At 39.6% G+C, this 19425-nt stretch overlaps 1 protein-coding gene across 4 annotated transcripts in view; it reads right to left on the bottom strand.

The window, feature by feature from the left end:
• LOC149323644 (structural maintenance of chromosomes protein 5-like) overlaps nucleotides 1–19425 on the bottom strand; it is a 60079-nt gene that overhangs the window by 27544 nt on the left and 13110 nt on the right. For all 4 annotated transcript variants that reach the window (XM_089490518.1, XM_089490526.1, XM_089490531.1 and 1 more), the window contains 9 exons: nucleotides 17346–17417; nucleotides 15730–15985; nucleotides 14397–14551; nucleotides 12690–12803; nucleotides 9895–9989; nucleotides 7852–7984; nucleotides 5374–5547; nucleotides 3038–3207; nucleotides 1285–1408 (listed from right to left, as the gene is read on the bottom strand). In XM_089490518.1, the coding sequence (XP_089346644.1) occupies nucleotides 1285–1408; nucleotides 3038–3207; nucleotides 5374–5547; nucleotides 7852–7984; nucleotides 9895–9989; nucleotides 12690–12803; nucleotides 14397–14551; nucleotides 15730–15985; nucleotides 17346–17417 (1293 nt within the window). The remainder of the gene's footprint in view (nucleotides 1–1284; nucleotides 1409–3037; nucleotides 3208–5373; nucleotides 5548–7851; nucleotides 7985–9894; nucleotides 9990–12689; nucleotides 12804–14396; nucleotides 14552–15729; nucleotides 15986–17345; nucleotides 17418–19425) is intronic.

Below are 19425 nucleotides of genomic sequence, written 5' to 3'. Positions count from 1 at the left end.
GTACCTATTCCACTTTGACTCTCTAAACATTTATTAAAAGACGTAGAGCATTCCCATCTACATGATGGAACAGTGACAGCATTCAGGGAATATGTTTAAACTAGCAAACAGTAGTAAATCCACATTTTCCTTCCAGCAGTAATACTGTGCAAACCTATAAACCTATATTAAACCTTCATCATTGCATCACACACACCGTGTTTTTTACAAACTGTGCATTCCATCCCCCCAAGTGGAGGAGCACCAATGGTTAGAGAAGTGGGATCAAAAAACCAGCAGAGTGCAGGTTAACAGAATCTAGGCAACATTTGGGGCAATCAAGAAGTTCTTCACACCAGCCTGAAAGGTCGGCTGGGGGGCAGAGTTGGGGCGTAGCATCTCCATGACACACGCCCCAGCTCCGCCCCCAGGGCACCATGACGCAGCGTACCGCACCACATGATGCACAGCATTACAGCGCTCCTCCAGCACTGCATCCATATGAAGCAGCACCAAAGGAGCACTGCCAAGCCACAGCATGGCTATGGTGCCCTTTCCAGGGTGCAAAAAGGAGCCACTTTTTGTGGCTCCTTTTCATGCCCTGGAAAGGCCAGAGTGGGGCTCTGGCTTGCGGTTGCCGCAGCCCCAAATCTGGATGAAAAAGGGGCGGCTGGAGACTGTCCCTACAGGGCTATTTGTACAGCCCCCAAGTTCCAATTTGGGTGGCCGCCGGGTGCTATATTCCAACAAGAGACTGGCCTAAGAGTATTACCAAGGACTGACTAATAATGTACATGTAAATGGATGTTCCTCACCTCTGCATTAAAAGAAACACAATCTTACAAGTTCAACCTTACTGGAACCTTTGCCCTGGTTGAGTTGACCAATTATTCTTTCTTGTAACACAGATTTGAACAAACACAAATTTTGCAGAGTAGTTGATTGCTGATGCAGGTACTGGAACACTTAGGTGGACAGCAACATTGATGCCAGAAAATCAGATTCCACAAATTTAAAGCATGTTCAGCTAATGCACGTAATGTACCATATGATTAACACAAATAATAATTTGCATGTGTTGAACCTCCACTACTGATCAAAAGCTTTCAAGTTTTCCAGTACCACTCAACAAAATATTTCTAACATGGGGAAAGTAATTGAGTGACAAGCAATTAAGTTCAATATACCTGCCAATTAATATACTTAAATGTGCCTTCTTCAAAGAGAGAATGAATAAGTAGTAATGCATCATAATTTCATAATATACAATAGTACCAATAGTAGTCCTTTAAAAATTGTTTTTACCTGTATTAGCCGCATAAACTCTGCCACAAGTTTTACTTTTTCTGTGTTAATTTGTTTTATTTTACTGCTTGCTCTCTCAGTTTCTTGTTCCAGGTTGATGGCATCTTGTTCCATCTGTTTTAAACTGTGCAAGAAAAAATTATGAGCATTGTGTGAATTGTTTTTTGTGGGTTTTTCGGGCTATGTGGCCATGGTCCAGAAAAGTTTCTTCCTGATGTTTCACCAGCATCTGTGGCTGACATCTTCAGAAAATGCTTTGCCTGGAAAAATTGGGTATATATATACTGTGTGAGCCTGGGAATGCAGGAGTGATTTGCATGTGTATTGTTCTATGCTGATGGCTGGCCTCAGGCTGGGAGGCTAATGCAAAAGAGGATTAATGTCTGCTAATTGGTGATCATTATCTGCTGGGAAAGCCCCTGACTCTGAATGGTTTCCCATTTGCATTTGCTGTGTCCTTATTTTGCTATTCCTCAGGACTAGTAGCCAAATTTTGTTCACTTTAAGGGTTTCTTCTTTCCGATTGACATTGTCCAGATGTTTGTGGATTTCAATGGCTTCCCTGTGCATCCTGACATGATAATGGTTGGCATGGTCCAGAACTTCAGTGTTTTCAAACAGTATTTTATGCCCAGGATGGTTTGTGGCATGTTCTGCTACTGCTGATTTTTCTGGCTGGCCATCTGCAGTGTCTCTCGTGTTCCTTGATTCTGGTTTGCACAGTGCATTTGGTGGTCCCTATGTAGATTTGTCTGCAGCTCCATGGTATGCAGTCAACTCCTGCGGCTGTGAGAGGGTCTCTCTGGTCCTTGGCTGAGCAAAGCATTTGCTGGATTTTCTTTGTCAGTTTGTATACCATTTGAAGGTTGTGCTTCCTCACCACTTTGCCTATTCTGTCTGTGACTCCTTTGATGTATGGTAAAAATACCTTCCCTTTGGGTAGCTGCTTATCTTCACTTCTCTGGGTTTTCCTGGGCCTGGCAGCCTTTCTGATGTCTGAGCTGGAATAACTATTGGCCTGTAGAAGCCAGTCCAGATGCTTCAGTTCAGGAAACGTCAGGAAGAAACTTTTCTGGAACATGGCCACATAGCCCAAAAAAACCACAAAAAACTATGGATGCCGGCCATGAAAGCCTTCGACTTTACATTATGTTAATTATTACAAAATTCCCAGAGGCCACATTAGTAAGCATTACTATTAACTAGAAAGCAAGACAACTATATTAAATATACCATCTATAAGTCGAGGAATTTATGCCCCAAACCCCCCAAATCCTGGGTCGACATATATATGAGTCAATATGGTAATGCCGCTGGCAGCTCATTCACACAGACATTGACCTTCCTCCCCACTTTCCCTCCATGCTTGGGAATGGGCTGCTGGAAGCAAAAAGAGTGCAGGGCAATTTTTATTTCTATGGGAGCAAAAGCTGATCCAGTCACAAACATAAACACACACCTTCCTCCACACTTCCCCCTAGCTAGTTTATTTAACTTATATTGTAAGTTGCTTTGAGGAACTGAGAGGAAGATCTGAGAGGAAGATAGGAGATAAATCAAATAAATAAATAAAATCCACCTGTATCTTCCATGTCAAAAGTTCTTGTTTATCAATAGAACATTTTTTTTTCTGATTTGTTTAATAAGGTAATGAAACTCCTGAACCACTTTTGTCTGTTTTCTGAATTTTGCTTTTCAATTTAAAATTTAAAAATAATATTGCAAACAAATGGGATATCACCAAAATGTATACCTGTCATATTTCATGCTAATTTTTGATTCCAATTGCTTCTTTTTATTTTTTTTATCCAGAAGCTCTTTTTTCTGTTGGCGGAGCTCATTGTCTCTGTGTTCCAGGTGTTTCTGCTTTTCCACGAGATCAGCCTTAAGAGATTCTAATGACTGTAACTGCCTGTTAATTTCCTGAACAGTAAAGTAAGTAAACAATAAAGTAAACAGCACAGAAGAAAATATCATTTTATAACGTTCTCAGCATAATCTCATTAAAGTTATATGGCACTTAAAAACCATGGCTGCTTAAAACCAACATCCCTCCTCATTCAACAACTATGGCCTCAAATAGATGGGCCAAAAGGGACACCGTCAGGCTGATCCAGGGGCAGGGTGTGCATATGATGCATGTCCCCAGATCATTCTGAGGCTAAGCGGAGGCTGCACTCTGGCCGCAGAATGCCACCCAAAACTGGCCACAAAAGGGGTGGTTTTTTACCACTCCTTTTCATGGCCTATTGAGGACCACAGCGGCAAGCACCCTCAGGACCACACTGTCTGATTGCTGCAGCCCCAGAGTGGTAGCGGTCTATAGCCACTCTTTTAGCCCCATCTGCTTTGCCCCTATGTTGAACAAAACAGTAATTTACCATTTAGACTAACAGCCAAACAATCTTCAACAATTGGGTCCACAAATGGTAGCTCCATGTTTCTTTATTAACTATGAAATCCTCAGGACATCTGCTCAGAAGTCAGGCCTAATGAGTTCAACATGACTTCGATCTAGATATATTTCTAAGTTTGTAGATTTAGGCCTGGTCTAAACAGATGCAAAAGAACGCCCTCGTCATGTGAGAGGGGCAGCGCTTCTAGACGCCCTTCACATGTGATGAGGGCGTCAAAATGGCAATGCCCTGTACAGAGGGGCACCGCCTTTGTTACATGCTGGATACATAGCGTCCGCACGTCACAGCGCCATTATGACGTTGCAAGTTTGCCATTGGCACACTGCAACATCATAATGGTGTCACAAGAAGAACCCGCTTTTTGCGGGTTCTTTTTGGTCTGTGCGGAAGTCCCGCAGATTTGGAGGCTGCGGCTTCCCCGCGGACCAAAACTAGGCGCCGGGAGACCGTCCTTTTTGGACAGTCTGTCCCACACCTTACTCAATTAAATTGCTCCCTTGCTATGTGCGCTTCCTCAGAAGTTGATGCCAGTCTTAGAGCAGGACTTGGCTGAGGACTTTTTAAAGGGTGGGAAGGAGACATTATGAAAACAGTGTTGTAATATTTACTTCAACATGATGTATATTCTGGTAGTAAAAGAGCTTAATAAGGATCTGAGGTGTTCAATGGTTTCTGAGACTCTTTAACACTGGACTACTTTCCTGCAATGGACTATCTTCCTGCAATGATAACACACATTGCCAGAAGCATCAACTTTCTGCCTGCTAAAAATCTCTTACAATATACTTCTTACTATAAATTAAAACAAAATATTATTCCAGTGTTACAGATTCTCAGAAACCACTGAACATCTCAGATCCGTATCAGGCTCTTTTATTACCAAAATGTATATCATGTTGAAGTAAAGTAAATATTACATAGCTGGTTTCATAATGTCTCCCATCCCCCCCACATGCTTTAAAGATCCTCAACCGACTCCTGCTCTGAGACTGGCATCAACTTTTGAGGAAGCTCACACAGCAGTGAGGAGCAAGGTCTCTTATGTGGTGGCACACCCTCTGTGAGACACTCTACTTTGAGAAGGCTGTATTGGTTTATGTTTCTGGTGGTTTTGTGAGAGATATTCTTGAGAACTTCACAATGAGATCATAAGCCACTTCGATGACTGGCAGAAATATTTTAAATAAATATTGACAGTGAGTCAGTCTTTAGCAACCTTCCTGCTGAGACAGGTACTTGTCCAGCTCCATGAGTTCTTAGTGTAATCCTCTGAGGGGGTGGAGGGAGGAATCACTAAATACACACAACTAGCAATATAGTAAGAGTTTACAAACAACCATATAAAGATCAGTGAAATGAAGAAAAAAAACTGCTCCTAAGAATTACTACATTTTTAAAAAGTGACTTTAAAACAGTGCACAGTGTCTTATAGACGTGTCTTTGATTATTCTTGTGGTAGAGGTACTTGCATATTGATCCTAATTTACCTGGAGTTTCCTTGCAAGTGAGTTTCCTTGGAACTGTTGCCTTAAAGTGCTAAATGCTGAGTACAATAGATAAAAAATACCCATCAAATTGCTGGGGCAAAACACTCTAAAGATTATTAATTCCCAACATTTCAAATCATGGGCTGCTATCAATTTTCTTAAAAGACCACCATGAATCAACTTACATTTTTTTGATTTTCCAACTGTATTCTTTTATCTGCATCCACTGTGACAGTAAGGTACTGTGCTGGCCTCAGTGATGTGTTACTGGAAATACTTTCATTTGTGTAAGGAGATATTTTTATTTTATACCGTTCTTCTGCTGTGTACAGCTGTCTAAGTTTTGTTTCCTTTATGACCTGAGCATGAAAGAAAGCCAGGATCACACAATTAGACAGTGATTCTGAAAAGGGAGAACATTTAAGGAACAGTGAAAAACAGCCATGTTAGTCTGAAGTATCAGTATGCAAAGAGATCTTGTAGCACCTTTGAGGCTAACTATGTGGAAGAAGTTGTAGCATAAGCTTTTGTTGACTAGGTGTATATCCTCAGATGCATGGACTGAAATGATGCTTAAGACTTTATTTTTTTTTTGTTTTATTTATTTATTTATTTATTTTTGCAAATAGTTTTTCATTCAGTACATAAAGATTTCCTATATCTTTTATCTGTACATCTGCTTTCTTGGCTTCCAGATTTTACATTTTTTGGTAAAATTTATTCTTATCAAATAATAATACATAAATAGAGACTTTCATAATTGGACTGTATGGGTAGCCAAAGAAATGAAAAACATGTGAGTATGGTAATGAGGTCACAGGTTCACTTTTAACTATGATTCTTGAAGGATAAAGACAGGAGGACAGATATTCCCTAAGGCCAAGGTGGTTGGATATCCCTATAAAATAGTGTGAGGGAGTTTTGGAATATGGAGTGGGCAGGCTGGGAATCAGAGAAGAGTTACATTAAACTCTCTAAGGGTATCCAGTGTCAGGAAATCATTGTCTTTGTTCAACCCATTATTGATGGATTAAAGTTAGTGAATATACTGTAATTCAGCTTTTTTTCTTTCCAATTTCCTTTGTAGTTTATCGTTCAAGGAGCTTTGGATATTCCCATTCCTAATATATGATTTGTGTCTATTTATCCTCTGATAGAAAGACTAATCTGTTTGCCCAGCGTGAAGTGCTGAAGGGCACTGTTGACAGAGAATGGCATATATCACACTAGAGCAGTGGTTCTCACTCTTAGGTCCTCCAGGCATTTTAGACTGCAGCTCCCAGAATTCCTGAACATTTGGGCAAGCTGTCTGGGACTGCACTAGAGGATGGCATATATCATTTAGAAGATGAGCAAGTGAAAGTCCCACCAATATTGTATATTAATTATGTGATTAGATTCTCTGATGACATTTCCTGAATAGATGTGTGACCAGAGTTGGTATTGAAGTCTTGTACCCTTCTCCCCATCTGTGATGTGTGTCCTCTCATAAGTGAGCACTTGAGACTGGGAGGCTGTCTGTAGGCAAATGAAGTAATGCGGAAGTAAGCCAAGTCTACAAAAGCTTATGCTACAACTTACTCCACACAGTTAGTCGCAAAAATGCTACAAGATCCCTCTACCTACTGTAAAAGAACAGGCAGTAAACCACAGTTTTAGTAGCCAGACCATGGATATCAACAAAATAAAAACAAAATACATATTTATGATTTTGGGTAGTGGCATACAGAAGTTAGAAGCATAGATATCCCACCCCCATCCTACCTCCAGTCAGTAAGCAGAATTTTGACAGAAACAAAAATTACTCAAACGTCCAAGCTCTCGCTTCTACTTCTGTCATTACACCCCACTTTCATATTTCACCCGTAAGACCTTTTTAAAGCAAAGTCAGAGGTAAAAATTGTGAGGCTTTTCAGATGTTGTTGGAATACATCTCCCAGCAGCCCTTGTCAGCAAAGCCAATGGTGGGGAATTGTGTGAGTTGCAGTCCACCAACATCTAAAGGGCTGCACATTTCCTACCCCTAGCTCTAGAGGATTAGAGAAAGCTCTGGTGGACTTCAGTTTGCAGGTAATGCATGTCCTGTAGGCTGGAATTAAAGTGGAATTGTTATGTCTGCCATTCTAATTTTTTTGCATGAGATTATGTGTGGCTTTAAGTGAATTGTTTTAAAGATATTTTGTGCTTTTGACATTATATTGGTCCGATACAGACAGGCCAAAATAAAGCTGCTTCGGGTCTCTTTGGAGGTATGCTGTTTAAATGATGCATGCATCCTAAGAGTCCAGAAGCCGCACCAAAGCCATGCTCCAGTCCTAAGTACTGGAGCACAGCTGTGGTGCAGTTTCCGGACTCTTAGGACGCATGCATCACTTAAACAGCATACCTCCAAAGAGACCCGAAGCAGCTTTATTTTGGCCTGTCTGTATCGGGCCATTGTAAGCCATTTTGAGAGCTTATAGTATGATGAAACCCATTTCATATAACTTAAAATAAGCCAAGAAGCAGATATGAATACCAGTTAAATGAAACAACAACAAGCAGGCATGACATTCAATCAACAGGTATTCATTTTTATTTTATTCATTTTTATTATATAAAAACTTAGCATAAGCAGCCTTTCTAAGCCCCCCTCCCCCTACATGTTCAATAATATAACTCACCCTTTCAATCATATTTCTGGTCTTCTCACTTCCAATAGCAACCTCATGAACACGATACTGATGACACAAATAACTCATCACAGGAGAAGGAGCATCAAATAATTCTCGCATGTAAGAGAAAAATCCATATCGGCTGAAGAAGGAAAGACTCAGTTAGATACTTTCTCCTCTACACCATGAAGATATATAAACAATTCTCAAAGCAAGAACATTAAAAGAGAAAAATAGAGAAACGAGGAACGGAGATCAAAAGTTAACTTTAGGCCAATTCTGCACTTTATTTCAGACAGAATTAGTAAATTGTAGAGCCTGAAACATGAAGTCTAAACATTATTCATTAATGTTAAAAGTTAGAAACTGGGAGATAAATTTGTTGTCTACAACACTAATAATTAACATAATTCATTACATAAATGTTAGTTTTCAAAACAGGCTATGGTATTTACAGAAAATGACAAAAACTGCCACCACTGACCCCAGGCCACATTTTGTTATTGGCGTAAGTGAACCTTTAAAAATTGTTTTTCTTGCTTTTGAATTTTTCCAGCTGGACAACAAAGTCTTTAACACAATGGTGGGCTTCCAATATGTCTGGAAACTGTTAAGTTGGGATAGGTTTTCCTGAAATACATAGTCTCTGAACAAATTACAAACTGATCAGTTTTGTCACTAATCTTTATCTTTCTTTCCATTTCCTGTCAATTTGTTCAGTTACTTTTCAAGTACTTTGTTTGATTAAACTTACTAAGGAGTGATGTTTGAGAAGAAAAGTGTTTATTTCATCTATTACTGTAAGTGTGGCAATGAGTAAGTGGCTACAAATAGCAGTCAGTAAACCAAGAGTGGGAAGTTCTTAAACCGAAATGTTCATAAAGTGTCTTTTACTCTTTCACCACTACCTAGTAAAGCAGGAACTGGGAACATGAATTCCTCCTGACTGTAACTCTCATAATCCCTCACTAATTGTTATTCTGGCTATGCTGGGCATAAGAATTCAACAACAAGTGGAAGGTCACATGTCCACTAGACCTGTCTTAAAACTTTTGGCTTTAAGATATACAGTACACTCCTTTTAACCAACCTTACCAGTACAACCAACAGAAACAACTACAATCCTAAAGATAGATATCTCAAATTCTGGTGCCCATTCTGGATATCACAGTGAAAACATCTGGGTGATCCACTGCTCAATCATGTTCATACAAGAAAAGATTCTGTCTTATTGAAACCAAATCAGCATATTGGTGGATACTGCTCAATATTCCCACTTTGCTCCTGCAAGATGGACTGGCTACACAAACAGCAGACCTTCCATCAGTTGTTTGCTGATCAAGATGTGCACACAAGGAACTCTGACTTTTGTCTCCTCCTAACAAGGCAGAGTGATGAGTCATTTTTTGTTCTTGGCTAATGACTGACTTGCCAGAGAAATATGGGGAGACAAGTTAGAGTTCCTCCTTCACATAGTATTAACAAACCAGAGATGGAAGCATCATGTTTTGCTTAGGCAGGGGTGAGATTCATACAGCCTTCTTCAAGATTTTGTTTTGTACTACAATTGCCAGCAGACTTAGCCAACATAGCACACTGGAGTTGTGTTGCAGAAATATGGAAGACCATGGCCTGTTACAGACTGCCAAAATAAAGCTGCTTCGGGTCTCTTTGGAGGTATGCTGTTTAAATGATGCATGGGTCCTAAGAGTCTGGAGGTCGCACCAAAGCCACACTCCATTCCTAAGCACTGGAGGGCAGCTTTGGTGCAGCTTCCGGATTCTTAGGATGCATGCATCATTTAAACAGCATACCTCCAAAGAGACCCAAAGCAGCTTTATTTTGGCAGTCTGTAACAGGCCCATATGACTACATCCTGGTTTAGCCACTCCAGCATGCAGTGGGAGCAATCAAAATACATGCACGAACATAGTGCACATAAACAACAAACAAGGCTTCCCTCAGTCCTCACTCATCATTAGATGTGAACCAGAATAGTATTTTGCCTCCTTTAATAGTGTGAAATGTTATCACTAGTAGTTTAATACTTACTGCAGCTCTTCAATTGGTTTTGAAGGTTTGCTTTGATCCCATGCTTCGCTAGGTGCACACACAGCATTCACTTTTAGCTTCTGATTGTCATGGACCTGAAAAAATACACCAGTAAAGAAAAAAAAATCATTTTTAAATTACCTCAAAATGATAATCATGTGACATGGTAAAACTATAAGCATATGCATGGTAGTTTTGTTATATGATTTGTAAATCAGGAAACAGAAAAGCTTTATCTTTCTGCAAAGGCAATGGTATAAGGGAAGCCTCCCGATACTCATTTCTTTCACAGCTGTCTCAAATAAGTGGAAGTAGTAAAAAGAACTGTGTTTCAGAAAGTACAGTGGACCCTTGTATAGTTGCCATAATTCTCTACTAAAAACCGGGACAAAACGTAGGACAAAAGTTAGACCAAAATATAGGACAACTGTAGGATAAAATTTAGCCCAAAATGTAGGACATTTAAGGCTCTCCATTTTTCTTAAATGTCCTACATTTTGGGCTAAATTTTATCCTACAATTGTCCTATATTTTGGTCTAAATTTTGTCCTACATTTTGTTCCGGTTTTTAGTAGAGAATTATGGCAACCCTACACGTAAGGTGAATAACGCGTATGCTCGAGACCGACTGAATATAATGGGGCTCAGGCGTGGCGGTGCACATGTGCCATTCATTGTATTGCAGTATGGCTTCAGCATAAGCTGAAAGCCATTTACAGTGTGTCCAAGGCACACTGTATTTTGAAATGGCTTCCATCTCCACATTTATCAAGAACAAAGTCAAGCTGTGGTTGAACTCCCATTTTTCAATTATTTGTTCATCTGAAACAACATCCAGTAAACAATATCTGGAATGAGTTATGCTTGTCACTAACATAGCTGTAAGCTCCATTTCTTTCCCAAAATAACATGGTAGGAAATAGACAAGGAGAGTTGCAATCAACACCTTTCAGACCAATGGTCCCCAAACTGTGCTCTTTAAGAAATTTTGGACGTCAGCTCCCAGAATCCAAGACTATTAGCCAACATGGCTGAGGCTTCTGGTAGCTGAAATGCAAACTCTCTTAAAGGGCACAGTTTGTGGACCACTGTTGTAGACAGTATTTGTTGTTTTTTAAGACTGGGAAGTGTGTTGCCTATGAGTAAAGGCTCCTACATCTTCTTTCCTTAATTATATGAGGTGGCTAGATACTTTTGATGGTCCCACAATGAAAAATGACTAGATGCAGCAGAAATGTTGTTTCTGTGTGGCATCACTGTCCAAACAGAAAGAAAGAAAGAGAATGGAATAGAAGCAAGGTGAACAGATGAAATTAAAAATATAGATTAAATCTTCCACATGGGTATCTTAATAATAATAATAATAATAATAATAATAACATTTAATTATGTTTCCCTGCCTCTCCCAGTGGATCGAAGCGGGGTTGTATAACTATGGATAGAAGACGTTAAGTGTCTCTTACTAAAAGACAACATTCTCCCATGCCCTGAAATAATGAGAAATGTAAAGAGAATGTAACGAAGAATTAACAGATTATTCATTTACTCAAAGATGTAAAGCAATAAATTACCTTTGCAAGTCATTTTAAAATGTTCCAAAGCAGAAGCTTGGTATCAAAGGAATAAGGAATCTGCAATGCTTTCATATATGCCTACTCAAAAGTACACCTCACTGAGTTCAATGTATGTACAGTGGGCCCTTGGTATCCACTGGAATTTGGTTCCAGGACCCCCATGGATACCAAAATCCATGGATGCTCAAGTCCCATTATATACAGTGGCATAGTAAATGGTGTTTATTAGGTAAGAGCAGAAAGATTGTTCCTAAACATATTCGTTATCTCTTTGCTCCACCAGCGTACTTACACCACTGTTGGAAGCAAAGGTGGCAGCAGCAAGATGCGAAAAGCTGTGGACTTAAGAAAAAAGTCCACAAAAGTGAGGGAACTCAACAAAACTGGAAAACAATAGATGGAGGCAGCCACTGACTTTCCTGCCTGGCAAGGTCAGGAAGAGATCCTCACAACAGAGACACTCTGTGACAAGTCATGTGTCCAATTTCAAAGGCAATTATCCACTTTAATTTTCTGCAAATTACTCAACTCCAAAGAAGCCAGGCATTTGGAAATAAATGGCTCAGAGCAAGCAGCAGCTTCTTTTGAAACCACAGTTGTAGACACTACCACGTGAGCAATAAGAAAGTTCAATTATCAGTGTTGAGGAGAACAAATGTTGGTTGGTGCCCTAGGATACCTTGGAGAGTCTTTTTAGATTGTAAGCCTGAGGGCAGGGAACCATCTAATTATTATCCCCTCTGTTGTAAGCCACCCGGATTCCCAGTGATTGGGTGGCATATAAATAAATCCTATTATTATTATTAGGGGACCAGGGGTATTTCCCCACATTTTTATACCCATGAGAAGCCCTTTTAAAAACAACAACAGAAGTCACTTTTTTGAACCCTATGAGGCACTCAGGGCCACAAAAGCATCCCCAGGAACTGTATGCAACCCTCATTCCAACTTTGCCCATTCCTGTGCTAGTGCAACAGGCCATTCATTATATTTGGGCCCTAGGACCATTTGAAGCAGTTCTTTTATTTTGGGGGTGGTGGTGGTGGAAGTGCTATATAATTAAGACATTCGAGATGAGAAAAATTAGCAACTCTTTCTGATTTTTCATGGGGCTATCATTATTTTTTTAAAATGCTGGCAAATGAACTGTTTATTTATTGTGGTCCTTAACATGAGGCATATTATATCAACCATTTTATAATTATACGGCTAAGTCCTTGCCTCTTTCAGAAAGATTTCCATATCTTCTTGGATTTCGAAGACAAAGGCCCTCATATCGTTGGATGAAATGTGATTTTCTACGTATTTAGCATGCCTGTGATCTCTCATATTGATCTGGGCAGGAAGAAACATAATAACATTTACAGAGGAATAAACAAAAAGATAACAATAAAATTCACATGCAGGTGAAGGAGCTACATCAACATACCACTGTAAAATACATGGCTGTTAAAGGAAAAGTAAACTTTGAATTTTAAATATTATACTGATTAAATGTGATCTGGCTTAACATGCCTATTTGTTGAAAGTGTTACCTAAGGACTAAACAATATTACAGTGTCTTACATCAACAGTGTGGCAAAGACATGCACGTATATCCACCCCACAGATACACATGCCCTTTAAACCTATTTTATTTTTGCAAAGAGATCATACGAAAGATCATAATTTTAATTTAATTTCTTATTAATTAAAATATAAAATAAAAATCTGGTTTATATTTAATATTTATCATGAAACAAACAGAATTTAAGCTATTGTTTGAAATGATATAAAATTAATTTGTAATAAATAATATTATAGAAGTCCCTTAATTCATAGTTTGGATGGTTGCATTGTAGTCCTTTTGTGACTGTGTCTTTCTGTCATGGGAATCGCCACATTCAGGTAACAAGAAACCTGTTCAGATTCTGGTGCACCGATGAGTCAGAGCAGAAAGCTTCTAGTGCTACCTTGTCAGTAGAAGAGCAAGATGCATGGCAAAGGGTTCCCATGATATGTGAGAAGGAAGCCAGAGTTTATGAATAATACATGGCATATCTCAAGCATATCCCATGAGGTACATGGGATGCTGAAAAAGAATGATTTGTTCCCTAACACTCAATACAGAGTACTGTCTTGATGAAACCAAAGGCACCCCACAATATTTTGGTGGCACTGGGTAGGGAAGGACTTCTAAACCATATATATCTAGAAACTCCTGTCCCAAAAAAGGGTCATATAGAACAGTATGCATTAATGAGAACTCACTGGATGCTATTAAAATTATTGCAATTTAGCAGGCCTGAAGGAAACAAATAATTATTAGAGTTGAATATGTTCATGATTATGATACACTGGCATAATAATCTCATAGTCAAAACTGAGTTTGAAAACGACAAATACATCTCCTTTCTAACTCTGAGATAACATTACTTTTGACAGTCTGAGAGACAGCATGGTGCAACCTATTCAAAAGAAATTATTGCATTAACTGTTTTGATATAGAATTTGGTGTAGAAATAAAGATGCTAAAGGCCTATGTTTCTCATGATGTAAGATAGCTTTCATTTCACCCCAAAAGGCAATGCTTTTCTGAAATTATAAGAAAGCTCAGTAATAGTTAAGGGCAAGAGTAAGGAAAATTAAGATTTCAACTTAGAAAAGACCACCAAGAAAGAGTTGCTGAACATAAGTCTGTTACTTCATAGTATGTAACACAGCGTTTACAAAATACAAAGGCTTTAAATGGAATAATATTCTGTACTTTTCATGCTTGCAATTGCACAGACTCAACTGAAGGCATGAAAGTATGTGTATGCCAATTTTCACCATTCACATTGAAACAGTGGATTACTTATTAAAGCTTTAAAAATGGGATTATAGCATAAGTGACATTTCAGTTTTAGTGATGACTAAATTGTGCAATATTGAAGTGAATCAGCTTACTTCAAGCATCATAGGTTCACAGACACGCCTTTTAAACCGGTCTCTGTTCTGTCTCAACCACAAAAGAGCAATGTGTGTGTCTCGGAATCTCCCTCTCAGCTTCTCCTCTTTCATATTCATCAAATTCTCAAACTGCTCAATGCGATCAGCTACCCCTAAAATTTTGACACAGCTTTAAAAGTCATGTTTACTACTCTTCATAATCACAACTATAGGTACTATTTGGTTACTAAGATGACAGCAAACAGACAATAGAAAGATCTACAATACCCTGCAGAAGTATTCACCTCCTTTGACCTTTTCACATTTTGTTGTGTTACAACCTGGAACTGAAATAGATTTAACTAGTATTGTTACCATTTGAAGTACAGAAGATGTTCAATATTGTGAAGCTCAAAAATATTTTTATTGTACTACAAAAGTAAACAAAAATATGTGGCACTTGTTAGTTGCATAAGTATTTTATCCTCTTGACAGAAGCACCTTTGACACCAGTCAGAATTGTGAGACTTCTTTAGATATGCTAACAATATGCTCTACAACAGACTTGCAGGGTGGGGTGAGGACCTTCCAGAAACTGGTGTATTTAACCTGAGATCATGTAGCACAAATGGTAACAATATCAGTTAATGCCATTTCAATTCCAGAGCATAAAACAACAAACTGTGGAAAAGTCAGTGGTGGGAGTAAATACCTCTGCAAGGGATTGTATCTGGGGAAAAGTCCAACATCAGCACATCAAATGGTGATTTTTCACCACTGTCATTTCCATAACAATGAAAGAACTAAGCTTTGCACTACAGAAGCTACAGCTATTCCTATAGGAATGACCATATTACCATACATTTTCAATAGAGAATCAGACCAAAATGAGAAACTGTGACCTGAAAAAAAAATTAGGTAAATCCTGGAGCATAACAATACTTGCAAATACAGACAGGATCCAAAGAGCCCCAGAGGAGCTAAGGTTTTCTTCCTGTTCATGCAATCCATAGGCTAAAAGGGAATCTGTATCTTCAAACTGGGGTGTCGAGATGATTTTGAATGTTCACATCAATTTATTTCTGTGGAATTCCAAGTATTTATTTTTTTATTTATCAGAGTACTTATACCCTGCCCTTCAGCCCTAAAGGCTAGCAGAGGGGCTTACAATTATTATTTTAATTAGACGGTTCCCTGCCCTCAGGCTTGCAATCTAAAAAGACAAGACACAAAAGGAGAAGGGAATGGTGGTGGGGAAGGGGATCAGGTCCAGCAGTTCTTCTCTCCCTGAGGCCTGGACCTCTGATGATAAAAGTATGTCAACAGCATATATGCAATTAAGCCCATTTACCTCTTTTTTCCTGCAGCAAGTTCTCCTTTTGTCTGTGATTATCATTGATTCTCCCATCAACATTTGCTCTCTCTTCCTGCAGCTTTTTAAGGGCAGAAGTGACAGAATCCATTTGAGGCTGAATATTCTCAGTGCTATCTATATTTTTTAGTTCATTATTCCAGTCGTCTATCATCTTACGAGTGTTTTGTATTCTCTTCTGACGGTCCATTTCCGCCTCTCTCTTCTTCCTCAAGTCTAATTTAACGTTCTCAATCTAAGGAAAAATGTTTTCCAAGCTGGTCACCAATAAAATAAGATGCAAAGCAATAAGAAAAAAAGAGGATTTGGCCCTTCATATTTACAGGGCTGCCGTTCCAGACACACACACCCGTTAGATGCCAAATACTGTAGGACGTAAAGTCCCATTAAAGTCAATAGCAGTGTGACATGTGCACAACCACGTTGGTACAGCCACATGAACACGCTGCTTTTGAGAACAGGGCAAGGCCATCTGCAGATTCTCCAATCCATGGATGGTGAACCCACCGATATGGAGAGCCAACAGCATTCTAGCTGTGATAAACTCAGATTACAGTTGTGCCTCCATATTCACTAGGGTTAGGGGAACAAGATCCCCGTGAATATGGAAAAACCGCAAATAACAAAAACACTGTTTTTACCTGAGAGGACACCTCTCTAGGAATCTCTAGGTCCTCCAGTCCAACTCTGTGGTCAATGTCCAACATACACTGACCATAGAATGGCACTGGAGTAGCTACAAATGGTCTTTCAGTGCAAATTTTAGTTAAAGTTGACCACAGAGTTGCACTGGAGGACCTAGACAGTCCTAGAGAGAACATATTAATGAAATTCGTGAATAATCAAATCCGCGAATATCAAAGCCGTAAATATGGAGGGATGACTATACAGTTATTGCCCATGCACATTCAACCATCGTCATTCCATGTAATAGCAAACCTGGGTGATTTCTTGTCACTTTGTTTAAAAGAAGAGCAGGATCATCCTAAATCATCTTGACCTGCATTATTAGAGCCACAGGGTATCATCCAGCTCAGTATTGTTGATATGGACTGGCTGCAGCTCTCTAGGGTGCCAGGCAGGAGTTTTTTGACTTCATCTGGTATTTCCAGGGACTGAACATGTGATTTTAGGGATTCAAAGTGTGAGCAATGTAGCTACAAACTATGGCCCTTTCCTTATTTTTATGAGAAATGAGACAGTGAAAACTTAAAATGAAATGCTAGTTTTTCTCTTACAATCTGTTTTCTACATAGCTGTTATCTTTTAAAAATTAAATTATGGCCTTTTTAAAATTTTGTATTGCACAGATGTAAATTATCCAAACAACACAATCCTATCAATATTACCTACAATATGTATCCAACAAACATACAAGATTCATTAATACAGAATTCCCCTTGTTTATATTTCAACATTTTAACATACAACATTGTTGTATTTCAACATACAACATTTGTGACAAAAATGAATGTCACTGCCAGAAATTAAGGTAAAAAGCAACACAAAAGCAACACAAGTAGGAGGAAAAGGTTTTTGCCTATCTGCTAAGATTTAACTTGTCCTAAGGTTTTCAGGATAAAAACACATCTTACTTCTTTGTCTTTTCTCTCCAAAGCATCCTGTTGCTGTTTACACTTCTCAGATGTTTCTTTGATAGCTGCAGTCTAGACAGTAAATATATATATGTGTATTTAAAAAAACAGTTCTAATTATGAAATTCCCTAGCAAAAAGAATTATAGCCAGCATGAGCATGCTACTATTCTATTATACAATGAATTGGCCTTCACATGGGACAGTGGACCCTCAGTATCCGTGGGTTCGATATTCATGGATTTGAGCAACCACTGATTGAAATGAAGAAATATGTAAAAAAAATTAACCTGTAATGGCCCAGGGCACTGAGGTAAGACTCGGGCAAGCCAATGCCTCCCTTCTCCATGACTGTTAATCCCATGACAAAGCCACAGTCAGAATTTAAACCTCTTCCTCACTCTCTTTTCCACCTTCAGAGTACAAAGCTGCTGCCAAAATTTAAACCCTGCCTCACTGTTTCCCAGCCTCGGATAAGGAAGCCTCTGCCAGAATGTAAACTCCCACCTCACTTTGTTTCCCACCTTCACATAAGGAAGCCTCTGTCAGAATTTAAACCCCTTTCCTACCGACATACATCCTTGCTCCAGGCTTTCTGCTGCCCCTCCCTGAGGTGGATTGGTGGCAAGAGGATTTAAAATCTGGCAAAGCCTTTCTGATGGGAAGGTTGAAAAAGTGGGAAACAGACTCAGGAAAGGGTTTAAATTATGGCAGAGCCTTTGTGGTAGGTGGGAATCAGAGTAGGAAGAATGCCTTCTTGGTGCCCAGGTAATTTTAAATGTTAAATACTGACTTGAGCATCTGCATTTTGGTATCTGCGACAGTTCTGGATACTGAGGGTGCATTATATTTGCATTTGATCGAAACTATTTCTGAGTAATTGTTTCTTGATACAAGGCTGTGTGTTAATGCTGTAGTATTTATAGGCTGTACCAATATGAAATTATGTTATTAAATTCTTATATAATTGACACAGTTGCTATTCTGTTATAGACCAGTGAAATCAGAAAGATATTGTGTTTTCTTCATATTCAACAGGATAGGTAACTTTGTAGAGTAGGGGTGGGAAATGTATGGGGCTTCATTGGATTGTATCTCCTAGCATTCCCACCACTGGCTATGCTAGCTAGAGCTTCTGAGAACTGTAATTCAACAGCACCTAAAACACCTCGCACGCCATGATGACACTCCTGCCAGCCAGTACTGTTTGATCGCTGTGATGCACGTGCGTCATCATGGCGCACCCTTTATGGATGGGCGTGCGCCAACATGGCGCCCATACGCCAGCAGAAGGGCTTTGATTGTGTGTATGCTCAGCCCTATTTGAACTCTAGTTCGGGCCTAGGCCAGTATATAGTGCCGGTCTGTATTGGCCCTACGTACCCAATCCTAAATGAGATCAATCCATCATCCAGAATATCTTTCCATTGAACAATACTCAATTCTTATGATACAGTACAGTTTGCATTCTGCAAAATATACAGTTGTCCCTCTGGATTCGCAGGGGTTAGGGAAACAGTATCTCCACGACTATGGAAAATATGCGAATAAGATAAGTCCCTCCCGCTTCCCCTCTGATGCCTGGGACGGCTGTCAGAGGCATGGGAGGGGTCAGAGGGAGCTTGCTGGGCTCTTCCACCACCCTCCCTTGCCTTTAAGCGGTTCTGGGAAGCCAGTTAAAGAGACAGAAGGATGGGGGGCGTTTGCCTCTCTTCATCCCCCCGCCCTCTTGTCTCTCTAACTGGCTCTGGAAAGGGACAAGAGAAAGGGACTGGGCAGCGCGCATGCACCAGCTTTGTCCACCCTCTCCTTTGCCTGGGACCCAGGCAAAGGAGAAGGGGGCTCACAGCACACATGCCGGCTCCACCCACCTTCTCCTTTGCCTGGGACCAGCTGGTCCCAGGCAAAGGAGAAGGAGGTGGGCGGGGCTCACACTGAGATCACAAATAATCAAATTCACGCATCTCAAGTCCGCAAATATGAAGGGACAACTGTAATGGAAGTTGGGAGGCAGGCAGGATTTCACAGGGCTTTTCATTCTATAATTCTAGACCACTAGCTCCTTTTTAAACTGATTATTA

The sequence above is a fragment of the Sceloporus occidentalis genome, unplaced genomic scaffold (genome assembly GCF_023333645.1).
Source record: "Sceloporus occidentalis isolate IW3139 unplaced genomic scaffold, rSceOcc1.0.p SCAF_1, whole genome shotgun sequence".
In the NCBI taxonomy this organism is placed as follows: domain Eukaryota; kingdom Metazoa; phylum Chordata; class Lepidosauria; order Squamata; family Phrynosomatidae; genus Sceloporus; species Sceloporus occidentalis.
Note: the sequence above shows the minus strand (reverse complement) of the source record. Positions and strands in the feature narration are given on the sequence as shown.